The sequence below is a fragment of the Dipodomys spectabilis genome, unplaced genomic scaffold, assembly GCF_019054845.1.
Source record: "Dipodomys spectabilis isolate Male_0828 unplaced genomic scaffold, ASM1905484v1 ptg000329l, whole genome shotgun sequence".
NCBI classification, from domain to species: Eukaryota; Metazoa; Chordata; class Mammalia; order Rodentia; family Heteromyidae; genus Dipodomys; species Dipodomys spectabilis.
In genome coordinates this window covers 2,948,489-2,968,347 of record NW_024871006.1, presented here as the reverse complement: position 1 = coordinate 2,968,347, position 19,859 = coordinate 2,948,489, and the positions used below count along the sequence as shown (strand labels likewise).

At 46.4% G+C, this 19,859-nt stretch overlaps 1 protein-coding gene across 2 annotated transcripts in view; it reads right to left on the bottom strand.

Moving 5' to 3' along the window:
• The window catches only part of Pitpnc1 (phosphatidylinositol transfer protein cytoplasmic 1), a 227,708-nt gene that overhangs the window by 91,577 nt on the left and 116,272 nt on the right, over positions 1 to 19,859 (bottom strand). For both annotated transcript variants that reach the window (XM_042702684.1, XM_042702683.1), the window contains exons 3-4: positions 5,785 to 5,873; positions 4,927 to 4,934 (exon numbers count right to left, since the gene is read on the bottom strand). In XM_042702684.1, coding sequence (XP_042558618.1) covers positions 4,927 to 4,934; positions 5,785 to 5,873 — 97 coding nt within the window. The remainder of the gene's footprint in view (positions 1 to 4,926; positions 4,935 to 5,784; positions 5,874 to 19,859) is intronic.

Genomic DNA, 19,859 nt, shown 5'->3' with positions numbered 1-19,859 from the left:
TCAATGCCAGCCCGGGCAGGAAAGCCTGTGAGACTCTTATCTCCAATAAACCACCAGAAAACCAGAAGTGGCGCTGTGGCTCAAGTGGTGGAGCACTTGCCTTGAGCTGAAGAGTACAGGGACAGCGCCCAGGCCCAGAGTTCAAGCTCCGCAACCCGACAAAAACAGCCATTTCGCAGGCAGGCCCTAATGGCTCACACCTATAAATCCTAGCTACTCAGGAGACTGAGACCTGAGGATCCCGATTTGAAGCCAGCCCGGATAGACAGATCCAAGAGACTCTTATCTCCAATTAATCAGCAAAAAGCCACAAGTAGGTACATGGCTCAAATGGTAGAGTACTAACCTTGAATGAAAAAGCTAAGGACAGCCAGGCCCTGAGTTCAAGCCCTAGTACTAGCACCCAGAAAAAGTCACTTAACTCTTCTTGGACGTTCTCTTTCTTCCTCTTTCACCTAAATAATTAAGATGTCGGATGACAATGGGATGTCTCCTCGTGGCAAGGCCGCATTTTGACTAGCAGAAAGCATTCATTTGCCTGTCTCACAGATTCTTCTTAAAAGATGCTGTAGTGGCGAGATGTCACAGTAACAAAGCATATACACCAACTGTGTACTCTAGGTCACTGTCATTATAGCCAGACTCTTCAAATGCTTGCAAAAAGGGGGAAAAAATCATTTTTCCTTCGTTACCAGTGAGCCTGAATTGATGCTATGAAGCAATGTTCAACTTCAAGTACAGGGTCCCCTCTTTTGCTCATTGGCTAGCGTTCTACCTGTGAGCCACATCCTCGCCTCCCTCTTCTCTTTCTTTTAAGCTTTAGGAAAAATAAAACCAACTCCTTGGGAAGGTGGCTGTCCAGAAGCACTTTGCTGGTTTTGGTGACTCGGCTATGTTGGTTTAAAACAGTTTGTCCTCTGGGAAATTCATCGTGCTGTTCTTTGTTTCCTATATAACTAAGATTTTTTTTTCTTTCCATAATCAAGTTAAAGGCATTTTTTCCACTTCCTGGGCACATGGTATTTCCACAGAATCGTAAACACAGGGTTTCTCGCAGTGATGAAGCTTTTATCTCTTGGTAACTGGAGCAATGTGGAAGTCCAGAAAACCCCACATAGAACATTCTCTTTGCCTGACTTTTGTTGCAAATGAGGGCAGGCTAAGGTCTGACTACCAGCTGGACCGTCAGAGCAGGAGACAGGCCAGTCCCAAGTGGACAGGTCAGGGCTCATGCTGGCTGAGCTGGTCTGGAGTTTTTCAACCCTTGAGGGGGGTGGGGTGGGGGGAATGGAGGGTGTGAGGCTCTTCCTTGGGAATCTGACATTGGGTATTGGGGAAGTTGTGCTTTAGGGGGTACAGAGCTGAGAAAAACCGAGCTTGAGAAAGACATCAAAATGAGGTATGACGATGAAAGGGCTGTGGATAGAGCTCAATTAAAAAAATAAAACATTTTAAACAGGAAGATGAAGACAATTGAAAGCATGTCACAAACCCTGCGCGCAGGGAGCCTGAACACAGTCTGTGCCAGCTCCCCTTCCCTCCAGCCTCAGTCCCGCGCTTGCAAACCTGCACGGGGCGCACCTGAGCGAAAGAGAAACAAGTCCAGCCCCCACGCCCTGGGGAGATGCCAAGAAAAGCTGTTCTGGATTTAAACTAGAAAGTTAAAAAAAAAAAAAAAAAGTGAGCTAGTCTGGACCAACTCAGATTTCCTATGGAGAAGCCAACGCCTATGTTGACCCGACATTCAAAATACTACCTGCCACCTGCCTTCCGGGAGTTCTAGAGGCCAAGACCCACAATGCTACCTGCCTGGATTAAGCACCTCTGCTTACAGCCCTGACTTAGAGCATTTGGAGATGGGACCTTTAGGAGGTCATCTGGTTTAGACAGGGTCCCGAGGGCGGAGCCCCCAAGGAGAGGATTAGGACCCTCATAAGGCAATCATTTGCACACCAAGAAGAGAAGCATTGCCTAGCAACCACATCAGCCCAGCATCTTCCCCTCGGACTTGTAGCCTCCAGAACTGAGGAGAAATAAGTATCTACTGAAGCGGCAGCCCTGCCTCCAGTCGGCGGTGTTTTGTTACAGCAGCTTGAGCTGACTAGACAGAGCAGATCTGTGCAAGGGGGATGTCCGCTGTCCCTTGTCCCCTGGTTCAGTGCCACCTTCACCGGGAAGTCTTGCCCTACTTTCAATGACATTCTCTCCTCAGCTAATCCGATGAAGCCATCCGTACCTGGGATATGTAACAAGTTTTCCTGAAAATACTGAGAGGTATGTGCCCCCTCTACTTCACCTCCTGAGTCAACCCTAACCCAAGCAGAGGCATCTTCCAGGGGTTCCTGCTAGTGTTTGGCTGGTTTTAGACTTACATACTGCAGGACAGGCTTCTGGGTTACACGCTTCCTGTCCTGTGTTTTTCCTTGCCTCTCTTCCTTCACCCCGCCTCCTTGAGTCCCCAAGGCCAGTTCTGCCACATGGCTGTTTGTTCCAGTGTGATTCTTTGGTACTTTTTTTTTTTTTTTTGAGGGGGGTAGTCGCTCGTGGGGCTTGAACTCTGGGCCTGGGTGCTGTCCCTCAGCTCTTCAGCTCAAAGCTAGCACTCTACTGCTTGAGCCACAGCACCTCTTCTGGTTTTCTGAGTGGTTTATTTATTGGAGATCAGAGTCTCATGGACTTTTGTGCCCAGGCTGGCTTTGAACCGAGATGCTCAGATCTCAGCCTCCTGAGGAGCTAGGATTACAGGTGTGAGCCACCAGTGCCCGGTGAACATTAACATTTAAAATGTGCATCTTACCATACAATTATTGCCCTCTTTTTTCTCCTCTAAAGGCAGACACATTTGACCAAAAAAAATGCTATTCCTATCATTTCACAAAAGGTATTTATTCTCTGGATATGAAGGGATGGAATTACCGACAGCCCTGGAGGTGAAGTAAGTTGAATTTAATGACAAACTTGGAATATTATTCCTGTTTTTCATTCTTCAAAGGACAGGTGAGATTGTAGCCCAGAGAAGACACCCCCTGGGCAACTGGGGGAGCTCTGCTTATGATCTGCAGGTAGTAAGTGGCCGTTGGCCTTGGTAACTCTGAAGCCCGTGTCAGGCCTGGCTGTGTGCGTGGCCTGTGTATCAAGCTATTGGCCATGCATTCATTCAGTCTTTCCACAACTGTGCATTGAGCTCCTACTAGTTCCTGTCATCCTTACATTGAGGACATTACAAATCACTTTTCTCCATTCCTCTTTTTGTCTCTTGCTTTCCTTTGTTTTTGTTTAGTTTTTTGGTTGGTTGTGGATATTGAACTCAGGGCCTGGGTGCTCAAGGCTAGTGCTCTACCACTTTGAGCCACAGCTCCACTTTCATTTTTCTGGTGGTACACTGAAAAGAAGAGTCTCACAGACTTTCTGGCCTAGGCTGGCTCTGAATCACACTCTTTAGAGCTCAGTCTCCTGAGTAGCTAGGAGTACAAGCGTGAGTCACTGGTGCTTGATTTCTTTGTTTTTTTTTTTTCTGTTTTTTTTGGGTCCAGTCGTGGGGCCTGAACTCTGGGCCTGGGCGCTGTCCCTCAGCTCTTCAGCTCAAGGCTAGCGCTCTACCACTTGAGCCACAGCGCCACTTCCGGATTTTTTCTTATGTGGTGCTGAGGAATCGAACCCAGGGCCTCGAGCATGCAAGGCAAGTGCTCTACCACTGAGCCACCTTCCCAGCTTTCTTTGGTTATTTTGATGGAAATAAAAATTTTAAGCTGGGCACTGGTATCTCTTGTAATCCTAACTACTCAGGAGGCTGAACTCAGGATCATGGTTCAAAGCCAGCCTGGGCAGGAAAGTCTATGAGACTATCTCCAATGAACCACCAGAAAACTGGAGTGGAACTGTGGCTCAAACTGGTAGAGTGCTCACCTTGAGCGAAAGAGCTCAGGGACAGTGCCCAGGCACAGAGTTCATGCCCCACAATTGACAAAAAATAAAATAAATAAAATTCCAATTATTGGGACTCCTTTCCAAATGGCTTTTTTTTCCCCCTTTCATAGCTTTCTTTTTGCTTTCAAACAAACTGATGCTGCTTTACCTTAAAAAAATAAAATCAGTTCTTCCCACAGCTCTATTAACTATTTTCTTGTTACGGTGGTTTGACCTGGGGGCCACTGAGGGAAATGACCAAATGAACATAACAACACAATAATACAATAATAATATTACAGAGACTGTCTCTTAGGACAGGAAGGAAATTATTTTATCAGGCCACAGAGACTGTCTACCCTGTGCACTGTGCACAGCTGTCTGTTCATGTCGTCCTGGTTTTTAGTGTCTAACATGAGCCCACCTTCCACCAACAAATACCATACTCTCTTTTTGTTTGTTTGTTTTTTTGGGTCCGGTCATGGGGCCTGAACTCTGGGCCTGGGCGCTGTCCCTCAGCTCTTCAGCTCAAGGCTAGCACTCTACCACTTGAGACTTGAGCCACAGTGCCACTTCCAGCTTTTTTCTTTTTGCTTATGTGGTGCTGAGGAATCGAACCCAGGGCCTCAGGCATGCAAGGCAAGCACTCTACCACTGAGCCACCTTCCCAGCCCCAATACCATACTCTCTTTACTATCACATTGCTAGCAATTCTTCTTCTGGTTATAGTAACTACCACCCATAAAGCTACCAAGCTATTTCAAAATTACAAACAAAAGTTAATCATGTAAAGGTAAGATCAAAGGTGTTTGAGTAAGCATTAATATTCTTGAACAAATTGGAGTATTCAAATTATTACATTATATGCAATGATGTATGTTATACGCAATGGCTATGTTTAGCCATTTCTGGTTCTGAGTTATACCTATTTTTTTTTAATTATGAAATGGATAAGACAAATACAAGGAATCTTGTTCATTAAATATTCTCATTAAGTAAAAAAAATTAAATGAAACTTACTGTGTATTCTGATTCCACATGTCCAGGTAGAGAAGAGAGAAAAGAAAAAAAAAGAAAATTATTTAGATCACACTTAAGTAGAACATAAAACCACAAAGCTAACAAATACAGATTACACCTAGTGAGGTATAATTATTTAAAATCTGGTAAAGAACCCCCCCCCAACATGAGATATTCATAAACACTGAATGTCTCTATGATGTACTGAGTCTGGAACTTTTCCCAGGATGCTCTTGTGGTTGGCCAGATGAGGACAATAAGACAAGATTCAATTAGCTCATAGGTTTGTGGCTAATTAAAAACCGAAGTGTTGGCATTGTCAGAGCAGAATTAAAGACTAATAATTCCAGCTGAGCATTTCATTACCCATCAAAGAAATCTTTTAAGTGGGAAAGCGGCTTTTATAACCCATATGAAGAGCTTGTTACTGGGAACTTGAAGTAGGATCTTGAATTTTCGCGTGTTTGGGAACAGGAGTCCAACTGTCTAAACGTAGGGGCCACAGTTTGTGGTCGAGAGAATGTACCATCGTTGCATTAAAAGGGAAATGGATTATAAGGATTTTTCACATTCTCCAAGAGAAAAAGGATGTTGGGGACATCGAGAGAGACTCATTAGACACTTTTCTATAAATTCACATCATTTAGAAGGGCCAGGATGTTGTAAAACAAGTCAACAGCTAGTCTGTGGACATCTCCCAGGGAGTGGGAAGGGAAAGGGGGTCAGGATAATCAAATCTCTAGAAATATCATTAATAGTTCTTCTTCACAGGCCCCCACAAGGTTCTGCTCAGATAATTGGAGGCAACTCAGGGAATTTCAGCTACTATCGCAGCACAGGGCAAATTTCAGGACTTACCTGTAATTGTGTAAGGATAGTAGTTCCACGCCTTCTCGGTCACATAAAATATTTTGGGGACCACAGCTCTAGCCCAACTAGGCAGTTTGCTAAGAGGAAAGAAAACAAGAGGGAAAGGAAAAGAAAGCAATTAGAATCGAATCAGAGACTCATTTTATCTAACTACAACTGGAGGAATTCTGGAGTATTTATTCTCCTTACACCCATTCTTTCTCCATCTCTGGTCCTTATGGTATCAACTATTTTCTGTGCCCTCAAAACAAGCTTCTACCTAATTTGGGGAAGGGCAGCTCCTTGGGCTCTGGGCCTATCTCCATGGATTGGATTTGCAAGCTCGGGAGAATTTGAGTCCTGGCAGTTGCCCTGAATGGGCACCAGTCCTTTGTCTTCTGGGAATGGAACAGGGGAAATGGAATCCATATATGTGTGAGCCCAAACAGGTATCAACAGAGGCAAATGCCAGAGACTGGACTCAACGTGACAACCACATGAGTGGTCTTTTTATGTGGGTGTGCCAGTCCTGGGGCTTGAACTCAGGGTCTTGACACTGTCCCTGAGCTTCTTTTTGCTCAAGGCTAGTGCTCTACCAGTTGAGTCACAGCCCTACTTCTGGCTTTTTGGTTGTGAACTGGAGATAAGGAGTCTTATGGTGTTCTCTGCCTGGGCTGGCTTCAAACCATGATCCTCAGATCTCAGCCTCCTGAACAGATCACAGCCTTCTAAATAGGATTAGTGGTGTAAGCCACTGCACCTGGCATGAGTGACTTTTTTTTTTTAATGGACAAAAGCCATAGAATAAGAAGCTGGCAATGCAAAGAATGAAACACAGCTCTTTGATGACTGAAACACATTGGCGCCATCTCAGATTGGACCATGTTCCTCTCCAGTGCCTGGGGAATAGGATCTGATTTGAAAATAGGGTCATTGAAAATGTAATTCAGTTAAGGATATCAACATCAAATTATCTGCTGGGCACCAGTAACTCATGCCTATAATTCTGCCTGGGGAGACAAGTCCAAAAATCTCTTGCTGCTCTAGTTAACTAGCAAAAGCTAAAAGTGGAGGTGTAGCTCAAGTGGTAGAGATCCAGTACCTTGAGTAAAAAGGTAAGAGTATGACACCTTGAGGTCAAGCACTAGTACACACACACACACACACACACACACACACACACACACACACACACACACACACACACACACACACACACACACACACACACACACACACACACACACACACACACACACACACACACACAGAGTTGAAGATCAAATTATCTTGGATTTAAGGGTGAGCCCTAAATCCAGTGACTTTCTTTTTTAATTTTCGTTTTTGTGTGTGCTGGTTCTGGGGATGAACTCAGGACCTGAGCACTGTCCCAAGCTTTTATGCTTGATACACACACACACACACACACACACACACACACACACACACACACACACACACACAGGTGTGAGTCCTCCCCCCCCCCCCCAGTTAATTAGAGATAAGAGAGATAAGAGTCTTAAGGACTTTCCTTCCTGCACTGGATTCCACCTTTCATCCTTATCTCTCAGCCTCCGCAGAAGCTAAGATTACAGGCCTGAGCCAGCAAGACGCTGGACAGCCATTTGTGGGAAAACAAATTCTCAAAAGGCATGGTTCCGGAAGGCTTTCTACAAACCAACTTCTAGTTAAGTACTCCCCCCCCCCCCCCCACCCCCGCCAAGTCATAGGGCTTGAATTCTGGACCTGGGTGCTGTCCCTGAGCTCTGCCACCACTCCTAGTTTTCTGGTAGTTAATTGGAGATTAGAGTCTCACCGGCTGGGAAGGTGGCTCAGTGGGAGAGTGCTTGCCTTGCATGCTTGAGGCCCTGGGTTTGATTCCTCAGTAACACATAAGCAGAAAAAGCCAGAAGTGGTGCTGTGGCTCAAGTGGTAGAGTGCTGGCCTTGAGCTGAAGAATTGAGGGACAGAGCCCAGGCCCAGAGTTCAGGCCCCACGGCTGACAAAAAAAATTAAAAAAAAATTCTAGAAGCCAGGTGCCAGTGGCTCACACCTGTAATCCTAGTTACTCAGGAGGCTGAGATCTGAGGATAACAGTTCAAAGGCAGCCCAGGCAGGAAAGTCCAAGAGACTCTTATTGAGACACTCTTACCTACAATGCACCATTAGAAAACCAGAAGTAGCACTGTGGCTCAAGCGGTAGAGCGCTTGCCTTGAGCTGAAGAGCACAGGGACAGCATATAGGCCCCGAGTTCAGGCTCCATGACCAACAACAACAACAAAAAGTCTCATGGACTTTCCTGCCCAGGCTGGCTTTGAACCATGATCATCAGATCTCAGCTTTCCTGAGTAGCTAGGATTACAGGCTGAGCCACCAACGCCCTGCTCCAGCTAAGTTTTATGTGTTTATTTCTTTGTTTTCTTTCAGGGGTAAACTCTTGCAGAGTAAAAGCCCAGAGAATTCCTTAACTATCCCTTGTTATATTTAAGGAATAGGTGAGATTAGTCCTCAAAATATAGCTGCCTGAGTTTATTTCCACCCAGTGTTTTAATCAGGAGTGTTCTGTCTTTCCAGAAGCTGCCATTTTGTCTTTGCTGTTTGGAGGTCTACTGCAGAGTCTGGATGCCAACCCTAGCAGGGCAGATGATGTCTGTTCTCGGTCCTTGGGGCTGAAGGCTAGCAGTAGGGGACATCAAGAAGCAGTTTTGAATTCCAAATAGATCGAACTAAGAAAGGAAATACAGCCAACTAGTAGTACAACCCCAAACCCCCAACTCCCTTTTGGTGGTGAGACATAAATCTCAACCAGAGCCAGTGAAACACTGTCCGGTACCTCTCGTTTCTGATAATACTCTGTGCAAAGTTCTGGGTTATTTATCAGAGTCAAAACCAATATGGGAGAGACATTGGGTGAAAGCTGATGTTCTCAGGTTCTGAGGAGAAAGACAAGACCAGGCACTTAAAAAATTCACACAGAACTCTTTTTTTTTTGGTGCCAGCATTTGGGCATGAACTCAGAGGCCTGGGTGCTGAGTTCAAGGATGGTGCTCTACCATTTAAGCCACAGCTCCACTTCTTTTTGATGGTCAATTGGAGATCAGAGACTCATGGAGTTTCCTGCCTGAGCTGCCTTCAGATGGTGATCCTCAGATCTCAGCCTTCTGAGGAGCTAGGATTACAGGTGTGGCCCAATGGTGCCTGATTCACATAAAACTCCTGACTGTTGCTCTATGGCTGAATTCCTCCTGTCTATCATCTTTGTAGTGACTACTCCTCTACCTAAGATTCATTGTTGTCAAAGATGGTCACCCTTCCTAGGGGTTGTTAGAGCTTTTACTTATGCTTGATTCTTCCAGTCGCTGATGCGGAGGAGCAATGGAGGTTGATGTGAAGTGGGAAGACCCACCCGCTGGCTTAGAGGAGACAGCGACCAGCCAGACCTGCCTACCTGGACCTGGATCCTACTATTTAGCCTGAGATGATGTAACGGGCCTAATGGATAGGGCTGTGTGTTTTCAGATGCTTTTAATGGGTTGAATCAGAGTTGGAGATGTCTGTCAAGTTATGCAAGGCCTCAATTAGCTTGGACAATTTATCTTCTTCCTACAGCCCCAGGGCGCATTTCCTGCCCCCACCCCCACCCCCCTCTGACAAGGAGCCATTCACGTGCACTGTGTGTCTCCTCCAATCCACCCGCAGGGATCCATCCCTGCAGAATTCGTTCCTTACAAAACAGCAGAACCACACTCCTAACCACAGTCACTGTCTGGAAGAAAGAGGTAGAAGGAAACCATCCATGGTTGTCCATTCACAATGAGGCTTTCCCTGCTTATAAGTCATCCAGACTCTGGAGCCTAGAATCCTCAGCTTTGTTGTTTTCTCCAGCAGCTTAGCTAACACTATAACCAATGACCTTTCCCCCAATAATTTAAAAGCCATTCTGTGTGTGTGTGTGTGTGTGTGTGTGTGTGTGTGTGTGTGTGTGTGTGTGTGTGTGTGTGTGTGTGTGTGTGTGTGTGTGTGTGTGTGTGTGTGTGTGTGTGTGTGTGTGTGTGTGTGTGTGTGTGTGTGTGTGTTACTGTGGCCTGAACTTAGGGCCCTTGCACTGTCACTTGGCTTTGGTTGTTGTTGGAGACCAGGACTGTAATTCAGTATCTCTTTTTTTACTCATTGGATGACACTGTACCACCTGAGCCACACCTCCAACCTCAAGTCATTTGGCTTTCTTTTTTCTTTTGCCTGGTCGTGGGACTTGAACTCAGGACCTGGGCCTTGTCCCTAAGCTGTTTTTTTCGTTTTTTTGTCAGTCATGGGGCCTGAACTCTAGGCCTGGGCGCTGTCCCTCAGCTCTTCAGCTCAAGGTGAGCGCTCTACCACTTGAGCCACAATGCCACTTCCAGCTTTTTGTGCTTATGTGGTGTTCAGGAATCGAACCCGGGGCCTCATGCATACAAGGCAAGCACTCTACCTCTGAGCCACCTTCCCAGCCTCTCCCTAAACTTCTTTTGCTCAAAGCTAGTGCTCTCCCACTTGAGCCACAGTGCCACTTTCAGTTTTATTGGTAATTAATTAGAGATAAGAGTCCCATGGACTTTCCTGCCCAGGTTGGCTTCAAACTGCGATCCTCAGATCTCAGCCTCCTGAGTAGTAGGATTACAAGCATGAGCCAGTGGTGCTTGGCTCAGTTGGCTTTTTTGCTCAAGGCTGGCACTCTAGCACTGAAGCCATACCTCTACCCAAGGAAGCCCTTCAGTCTAAGTCCTTTATTGGGCCAAAGGCAGTAGGTGTTTTTAAAGAGGGCCCCACTGTGTTTGCTGTAGTTTGGATGCTCAATTTCCTCCAAAGACCAATGTGATCAAGAAAGCCTTGGTCCCGTGGGAGGTGGTGGGATGTTCTGGAGATGGGTAGAAGTTACATCGTTAGGACTGAGCCTTTAGAAGGGGACTGTGGGATCCCAGCCTTCTTCCTCTTCTGAGTTCCTGGCCCTGAGGTGCTGTGCAGCATACCCTCTCCTACTTTACATCACTCCATACCTCTACCACAGGCCGGAAAGCAAGGGCTCGTATCTACCACGTGCTGCAAGTTCCAACCTTGTGAGCCTCAGTGAACCTTTTCTCTTTATAAGTTCATTATCTCAGGTGTTTTGTTATCATGATGGAAAGCTGACGACTACAATACTTTTAAACTATGTCTATAGCCCACTAAGAAACCTTTCTTTCAGCCCCTATTTCCCCAGCACACATCATTATTGGGATCATTTTTTTTTTTTTATTTGAAAGGGACTGCAATGTACTAAGAATACTGTACTAGGAGTTGATGACATAAAGTCAAGTAAGATACATCCAGGTGCCAGTGTCTCACACCTATAATCTTAGCTACTTAGGAGGCTGAAATCTGAGAATCACAGTTCAAAGCCAGTCTAGGCAGAAAAGTCTCTGTGAGACTGGAAGAGGCACTGTGGCTCAAGTAGAAAAGATTATATTGGGATCATTTTTATCACAGAATGGAAAACTCACTTTTCCCTGCTGCAGTGATTTATAAGGACCTGCAAAGGAAAATGGAATTAAAGGACTCTCCACTGTCCCTGTCACTTTCATGATGTAGACTGTCACATAGTCTACAATCCTAAGGAAAAGTGTCGCTCAAATTTACTATGAGGTGTCAGCCCAGAGTTCTTCTAGGAAGGGAGAGCTTCGGTCCAGTCTGCCGTCCATGCATGGGCCAGGGTCAGATCTCCCAGGAATTCATTGTGCCAAAGCTCAAGCACTGAGAGACATTTCAACTCCGAAGCCTTTCTGAAAGTGTGCAGACACCGGGTGACACTACGTTTGTGTCACACTCCCCCGCAAGCCTTTGTCAACGCCTCTCAAAGACAAAGAGGCATTTTGTTTCTTACTTTTTGTTTGGTGGTGGTGGTTCTGGTGTTTGACCTCATGGTACCGCACTGGCTAGACAGGCGCTCTACCACTGAACCACACTGCCAGCCCCCATTTTTTTTTTTGCTTTCATTTATTTCCTGCATTGGGGCCTGTATGTTTGCCTCAGCCTACCTACTTGGATCGTGATCCTACTATTTATGTCTCATGGGTAGCTGAGATGACAGGTGCGGTTTTCATTTTTTTTTTTTTTTTTGCCTAATCTGGTTTTAAACTTCAATATTCCCAATCTCCCATCACCTGAGTAGCTGAGATTACGGATGTGAGCTGCCATACCTGGCCTGATTTCATACTTTGAGTACCGGCAACATAGCCAGATGGCCAACCTATCCTACTTTATCTGCGATTTTCTTGGTTTAAACACTGAAATTCCCCTATGTCAGGCAAACTGAGACAGTTAGTGACTTCAGGCCATTTTGCCCTCTCCCTCTCTCCCTCCTCCCCACCCCCAGCTACCAGGAGTCATTTGGCAATGTCTAGACATTTTTGGTTGTCTCAGCTGGGATGGGTTCAAGACACTACTGATATTTATTGACATGGAGAGGGCATAGGTCAGGGGAGCTGTCCAGCATCTACAGGGCACAGCACAGAGACATGTGACAATTATGGAGTCCCCAATGTCAAAGCTGAGACACCTGGCCCATCCTCGCAGACAGAGGTTTCCTGAGTCACCGCTGCCTGGTTAAGAAGGCCAGGCCAGGAAGTGGCGCTGTGGCTCAAGCGGTAGAGCGCTCGCGTTGAGCTGAAGAGCGCAGGGACAGCGCCCAGGCCCAGAGTTCAAGCCTCATGACCGACAAAAAAAAAAAGAAGGCCAGGCCAGGTGAGCTGTGCACTGGTCTCTGGTGTGAGGTGTTACGTGCTTTCCCTGAGCTTCTATCTACCTGGCTGGCAGGCTGAGTCCCATCTTCTCTTTTAGAAGCTTCTGGAGCTTTTTAGTCCAGATTGCCTGGAGTCCCTTGGTATCTAATCTCATATGCAGTGTCCATTCATTTGGGATTTCTTGCACTGAACATTCGAGAAATGCTGAGTGCTTTGAATGGAGTCTAATTTCATTTTCTCCACCAGCATCCAACTGGGTGATTGTCTTAACTGGAAATCTGGGACTTAAACCATTCTGAGATGAAAAAGCCGACCAGGAACTTTCTCCCACACAGCCTGTCAGCCAGGTCGCTGGGCTCTGAGACCATGGTCAGGTGACAGGAACGCACTTCCGGCGGACCAGGCCCCTCACATCCTCCGGGCCCTGGGGGTCAGGCTCAGAGGCTGACCTTGAGTGTTCTTCCCGGGCTGGGACATGGTATCTGGTAATTCTCTGACAATAATCCATGGCTCCCATCCTGCTGTTCCTATGGTGACTTCTTTCTTTTTCTTTTTGGCAGTCTTGGGGCTTGAACTCAGAGCCTGGGCACTGTCCCTGAGCTTCTTTGCTCAAGGCTAGCATGCTACCACTTGGGCCACAGCGCCACTTCTGGCTTTTTCTGTGTATGTGGTGCTGAGGAATCAAACCCAGGGCTTCGTGTATGTGAGGCAAGTGCTCTACCATGAAGCCACATTCCCTCATCTGGTTAGTCTTTACAATGATGTTCCTGCCCTGCTCTGACTCAGTTGCTCACGGTGAGAATGTCTATGCTGGCTGGATATCTGGGGCATCCTAAAGACACAGGGGTACAGCTTCTGGACCAGAGCTATCACCAGGGGAGGCCAAGTTGCCTGGCTTTTCCCAGAGAAATCATACAGAACCTGAGTTCCTTCAACTCAGACCCAGACCCTACACCCTCCTACTTTCTTGGTTGGGTGCCAGTACCACACACCTATAATCCTGGCTACTCACAAGACTGGAATCTGAGGGTTGCAGTTCAAAGCCAGTCAAGGGCAGGAAAGTCCTGGAGACTCTTATCTCCAATAAACTACCTAAAAACCAGAGTGGGGGTGTGGCTCAAGTAGTAGTAGAGCACTAGCCTTGAGCAAAAGCTCAGGGATAGTGCCTAGACCCTGAGTTCAAGCCCAGGAAATGAGGGGGAGGGGGGAAGGGAGAAGCCTCAGGAGAGGCTGTGGTGGGAGGGGCTTGCATGGGGCGGGCTCCTGGGCCCCTCTGATTGGGTGGTATTAGGGTAATGTGGGCAGGCCGGATGCTCTCTAGTCACCTACATCTTTCAGGAGCCAGGCAGACCCAGGTGGATGCTCACTAAGATCCGAAACAGATATAAACCTGTCTGGGTGATTTCCCGCAAGGGTAGAGGAGGGAAAAGAAGAGAGAGGGCCTGGTGGCAGGAGAGTTTCTAGACTGTTCTTTGGCCTTGATATGGGGACAGAATAAAATAGCCTGGTCTGAAGGGCAGGAAAGAAAGAAGTCCCTGACATGTCCTAGTTATTTTTTTTCCCAGAGTACTGTCACCTTTTAAAACATGTGTGTGTATGTGTACACACTCTCCCTATATGACACAATATAAACATTCGTAGAGGATATATAAATATAGATTCTAAAATACATCATGACCTTATCTCCTAGGGCTACAGGGCATACTCACTCCCAATTTAAAGTCAGGTGCAGTCAAGGCAGGGACCTGTGTTTGTTTGTTTGTTTGTTTTGTCGGTTGTGGGGCTTGAACTCTGGGCTTGGGCGCTGTCCCTGCACTCTTTAGCTCAAGGTGAGCACTCTACCGCTTGAGCCACAGCGTCACTTCTGGTTTCTGGTGGTTTATTAGAGATCAGAGTCTCATAGACTTTCCTGCCCGGGCTAGCTTTGAACCGTGATCCTCAGATCTCAGCCTCTTGAGTAACTAGGATTACAGGCTTGAGCTCGGCTTTGTTTTAATCCCCTACACACCCAAACTGCACTCAAGCCTTTGCTTGTTTTTTTGTTTGTTTGTTTGTTTTGAATGAAAACCCATGGTCTCTGGGCATGTACAAAGTCAGGACGAGCGTGAAGAATCTTTGGGAACAGCAAAGCGACCGGATGAGCAGCCACGACTTGCCCCATCACCTGTTTGCCTGGGAAAGCGGGTTCTCAAAGCCAGGGGGGGCTCTTCCGTGGGCCCTGAGCTCACGGTGGGAGCCTTCTGGGAAGCGGCATCAATTTGCCCAGCCCATCTGGGAGAGCGGCGAGAAGAGCAAAGAGAGACCTAAGCCATGGCAACGGCTTCTGCCAATGTGCACTGGCGCCCAGAGCCAGGGGATCAGCAGGGAGATTGGCATGTCTGCCGAACAAGAAATTCCAGCAACTTTACTCTCCCCTGGCCCCCCAGAAGACCCTGGAGGCCCAAGAGTGTGCAAGGGAAGGTCAAGGCCACGTGGGAAAGGAACACACTGGCACCGAGCAACTCCACTCAGCCATGGGGTGGAATAACCCTCAGAAGCTGGCAATGCTCCCTGACTGGCAGCTGCCAAGGCAGCCTAATTAATCCAGGAGCCGTGGTGCTGAAGAACATGATACTTCATGACTGAACAAAACAAGCCTAAAAATAGGCCCTCATCTTGTCTCCAAAGCCCTCGCCACCCTCCGGGGCCTCAGTGGGAAGGGACTGGAGCAATGCCAGGGCCACAGTGAAAAATCAAAGGTGACTGGAGAAAACCCCCTCCCTGCTGCCGGGTGCCAGCTTTGTTTAGAGCCACTACTCTCCAGCCTGATCGGAACCTTGTCTCTCTTCCCTCGAGGCCGGTCAAAACCGGGAGTTTGGAAGACAAGCCAAAGAACATGGCTCCTTTGAACTGGATCAAAAGCTCCCAGTCAAGCAGTAAAGGTAGGGCTGCAAGAGCACTTATGTGAATGGATGAATGCATTAATCCTAAGATAGCTAATGCATTAAGTGACCACCACTGCGATGCGCTGCAGATACCGGGGATGGGGCAAGTCCTGGAAGCAAGAGCTAATAAAACATGAATGGCATTGTAAAAGGGACATGCCACCCAATTAAAATTTGGCAAAGAGAGCCCAGTGCAGTGGCTTGTACCTAATATCCTAGCTACTCAGGCAGTTGAGATCAATAAGACTTCAGTTTAAGGCCAGCCCAGGCCAAAAACACAAAAACAAAAACAAGAAACCCAATCTCAACAATGACATGCTGAGTGCAGCAGTGTTCACCTGCCACCCAACCACAAAGTATAAATAGGAGGATGGTGGTTCTGGACACCCTGGGCAAAAACAGAAAGCCCGACTTGAAAAATAACTCATGCAAATAAAACTGAAGGTGTGGCCCAAAAGTCCAGAGTTCAAACCCTGGTACTGCCCCTACCAAAAAAAAAAAAAATGGTAGCACTGTTATCATTGGGGTTTTTTTTTTGAGCTGAGTCAATTGCTGCCTATTCTTTTTGTACCTCCAGATAATTTTGTAGGTCCTTCATATTCTTCCATGAAATATGCTTTCTGCTTACGAAAACCAATTTCTTTCACTGGCAACTTTGTGGTGTGTATGTGTGCGCACACGCACGCACACACGTGTGCATGTATGCATTCATGTGTGCGTGCCTGTGCTAATTGGGCTTGGAATCAAAGGCTTGTACTTTTGCTTGGCTTTTTCTTTTAAGGCACTGGTGCTCTACCATTTAAGCCCCAACTCCACTTCTAGCTTTTCCTGGCTAACTGGAGAGAAGAGTCTCACGGACCTTTTGGCCTGGCCTGGCTTTGAACCTGGAGTTGCAGATCTCAGCCTCCTAAATAACTAGGATTACAGGTTTGAGCCACTGGTCTGGCTCATTGGCAGTTTGAAACTTGACCACAGAGCCTCATTTCCCTCCCCCTCCCCACAGGTAACGTATGCGTCAGCCAAAGTGAACCAAGCGTTCACTGATGGACGGCTGTCTGGGCTCGGTGTGGTGAGGATAATTATGGTTGAATCCAGCTTTCCTCTCAGCCATTTGCTTCTTTCCACGGGAACCGGAGCAGGCCCTGATGATAGTGGCTTTGACGATTGCTGGTACCTCTAATGCTTTCTTGGGATAATGAATTTTTAACAAAGCAGTGTCTGAAAGTGCTCTGACTTCTCATAGAGACTGATGTGGGGACAGAGTCACTCGGCCAGCTCCGGAATTTCTGGTCCACCGGGTGCTAGTGCACTAAGCTAAGTGCTTACCTTAAGTGCTTAATAAGCTAAGTTATTAACTGGGCCCTGAGAACATGCAGATTTGATCAGGTGGACAGATGAACTCAAATGCTGCCAATAGCCAGCCTGGGACCCCACCTTGATCAGAAAATCGAACTAGGCCTTTTAGTAAGAGAGGCTCACTGCACTCTGTCCAAATTTGTGGTAATGTTATATATTCCATGACTTGTCACATGACAGCCTGGCCAACATGGCAGCCACGTGACTTCCGCTTGCAGGCCACAGGTCAGTTTGAAGAAGCCCTAAGTGGGGAGTGTGAGTGAACAGGCTTGGTTTTCTTTCTTTTTTTTTTTTTTTGTTTGTTGTGGGGCTTGAACTCAGGGCCTGGGTGCTGTCCTTGAGACTTTCTGTGCTTAAGGCTAGTGCTCTACCACTGGAGCCACAGTACCTATAGTTGTTTTGTTTTTTTTTTCCAGTTTTTGAGTGGTTAATTGGAGATAAGAGTCTCATAGGGACTTTTCTGCCCAGGCTGGCTTCGAACTGTGATCCTCACATCTCAGCCTCCTGAGCAGCTAGGATTGCAGGCATAAGCCACTGGCTGGTTTTCTTTTGAATAATGAGAATTCATTTGTTAACTCATAGTTTTGTCACCTAGCAATATTTTCTTTCTCTTGTTATGCCACAATCTCCCTGGTGTTAATAGATGTACATCTGCTCTTTCAAATAAACCCAAAGCCTTTGAAATTACAAAAATGATAGACCCAGTTCATCATAGAGTGTCAGTACTTTATGTGGGGCACAGTGGCTTTTGTTGGTAGGCCCAGCTGTTCAAGAGGCAGAGATCAGGAGGATGGCAGTTCAAGGCCCACCTGGGCAAAGAGTTAGAGAGATCCCATCTCCATGAACAAACCAAGTTTGGTAGTATGCATCTGTATCTCATATTTGAGAAGCTGGTGATAGAAAGACTGTAATCTGAGATTAGCTCTGGGCCAAAAAAGGAAGAGTCTAACCTCAAAAAATAACTAAAGCTAAAAGAACTGGGCTGGAATGAGCTGCAAACCACCTGCCTAGCAAGCATCGGGCCCTGAGTTCAAACCCTGTACCACTGAAATAAGGAAAGGGAAGGAAGGAAGGAAGGAAGGAAGGAAGGAAGGAAGGAAGGAAGGAAGGAAGGAAGGAAGGAAGGAAGGAAGGAAGGAAGGAAGGAAGGAAGGAAGGAAGGAAGGGAGGAAGGAAGGAAGGAAGGAAGGAGCGAATACACTTCTTTGGCCTGTGCCTCTTTGGTTCCCAAAGCAGAGCCAGGATGTCTAATAGACATTAGTGTAGAAAATTAGGAGCTCTAAACATTCTTCCATACCTGTCTTTGGGAGGGTCAAGGGGGCACAGAAATGGAGGCACAAAGGATGAAGCAGTACAGCAGTGGCGCTCACGGGACACTATGTTGAAAGGGAACTATACAACTTCGGGAAGGAAAAACGGGGGGAGAGCAAAGGAAGTGGGTGGCAGCCGAGGGGCATGTCCAAACAGAAATGCATTCATGACCTGACTAATGACACTATAACCCTTTTATACGTCACATTTATAATAACAATAAAAATACATTTTTAAAAGCTTCTTCCAGTTTTTCTCACTGAACCAACCCTCTGATGTGCTTAACCCTGTTCGGCATCTGAATATGCTTGGACACCCCTTCTGTGGGGTGTTCAAGAACCCCCATCACTGGCTAGAAAGCACCTGACTATAGTCGCCCAGGGCTGCAGGCTAGGACACTGGCACTAGTAACGCATGCCTATAATCCTAGCCACCTAAGAGGCTGAAATCTGAGAGCTGTGGTTGGAAGCCAGCCTGAGCAGACAAATCCTGGAGGTCCCATCTCCAATAAACCAGCAAAAAGCCAGACTGGAGGTGTGACTCAAATGGTAGAGCAGAGATAGTCCTTTTATCTAGCAGAAGTAGCCAGAGCTAGACCTTTTATCTCCCCTCAATTACACACACCTCAGTCTTTCCCTTGCCATTCCCACCCACAGCTCGACGTCATTTCACCTCGTTTCTACCAATGCAATCAAGGAGTAATGCTTGCCTCTGTATCTACTCTATATGCTCATATAGATGTGCATATGTCCCCACAGAGACCCTTTCTGTTGTCTAGGTGTACTCATGCAAAACTGCTTCATCTTCAATCATCAACCAGACTCATGGGATTTCCAAAACATGTCATTAGAGAGCGTGGAGCCCTGCGTTGCATTCTTGAACAAGTGGTGTTTTAGGAGGCAAAGATAAGGCCGCTTACTTGTTCTTGTTTCATCTTCTTCTGGTGTGAAATAAACCCTAATTCCAAACTGCTGCTGTTTTTCTGAATCCTCATTAGAATGTTTAGACTCATTATTCTTCCTAGCTTCCGATTTCCCAAAAGTTTGGGAAAGATAGCGTCTAGGTATTTTGGCAGCTATTGCAAAGATTAACTAGAGCTGAATTTAGCCTTCCCCATCATTACTTCCTCTTATGCCACCGCTGCCCCTTCCTCTTCCTCCTCCTCCTCATCCCTTCTTCTTTTGCCATTAGTAGGATTTGAACTCAGGGCCTAACACTCTCATTTAGCCTTTTCTGCTATGGCTAGTACTCTCTACCATTTGAGTCACACCTCCAGGCTGGCTTTTCGCTGGCTAATTGGAGATGGAACCTCAAGTCTATGTCTGCTCAAGCTGGTTTCAAACCACAACTCTCAGATTTTAGCCTCCCAGGTAACTAGGATTACAGGCATGCAGTACTAGTATCAGGACAGAGATAGTCCTTTTAAATTTTGGCTTGTTTTGTTATGGAAATGTTTATTTTTAACATTTTTTTTTGCCATGTAGTGTTTTCTTTCCAATGTAGTAGTATTGACAGTCTATTTCTTTATACCTTATTAGCCTAGCATGCTCTTCAAATAATAAAGAATAGTGATCTATATTTTCCCTGAATTTTTATACTTAAATATCTAACCAATCTGTAATTTGATTAAATTGTGTATGCTGTGAAAATAGGAGCCAACTTGTTTTTCTGATTGAAAATTGAATCATCCTTACATTATATACTCAGTAGTTCATCTTTTCCTTGCTAATTTCTTAT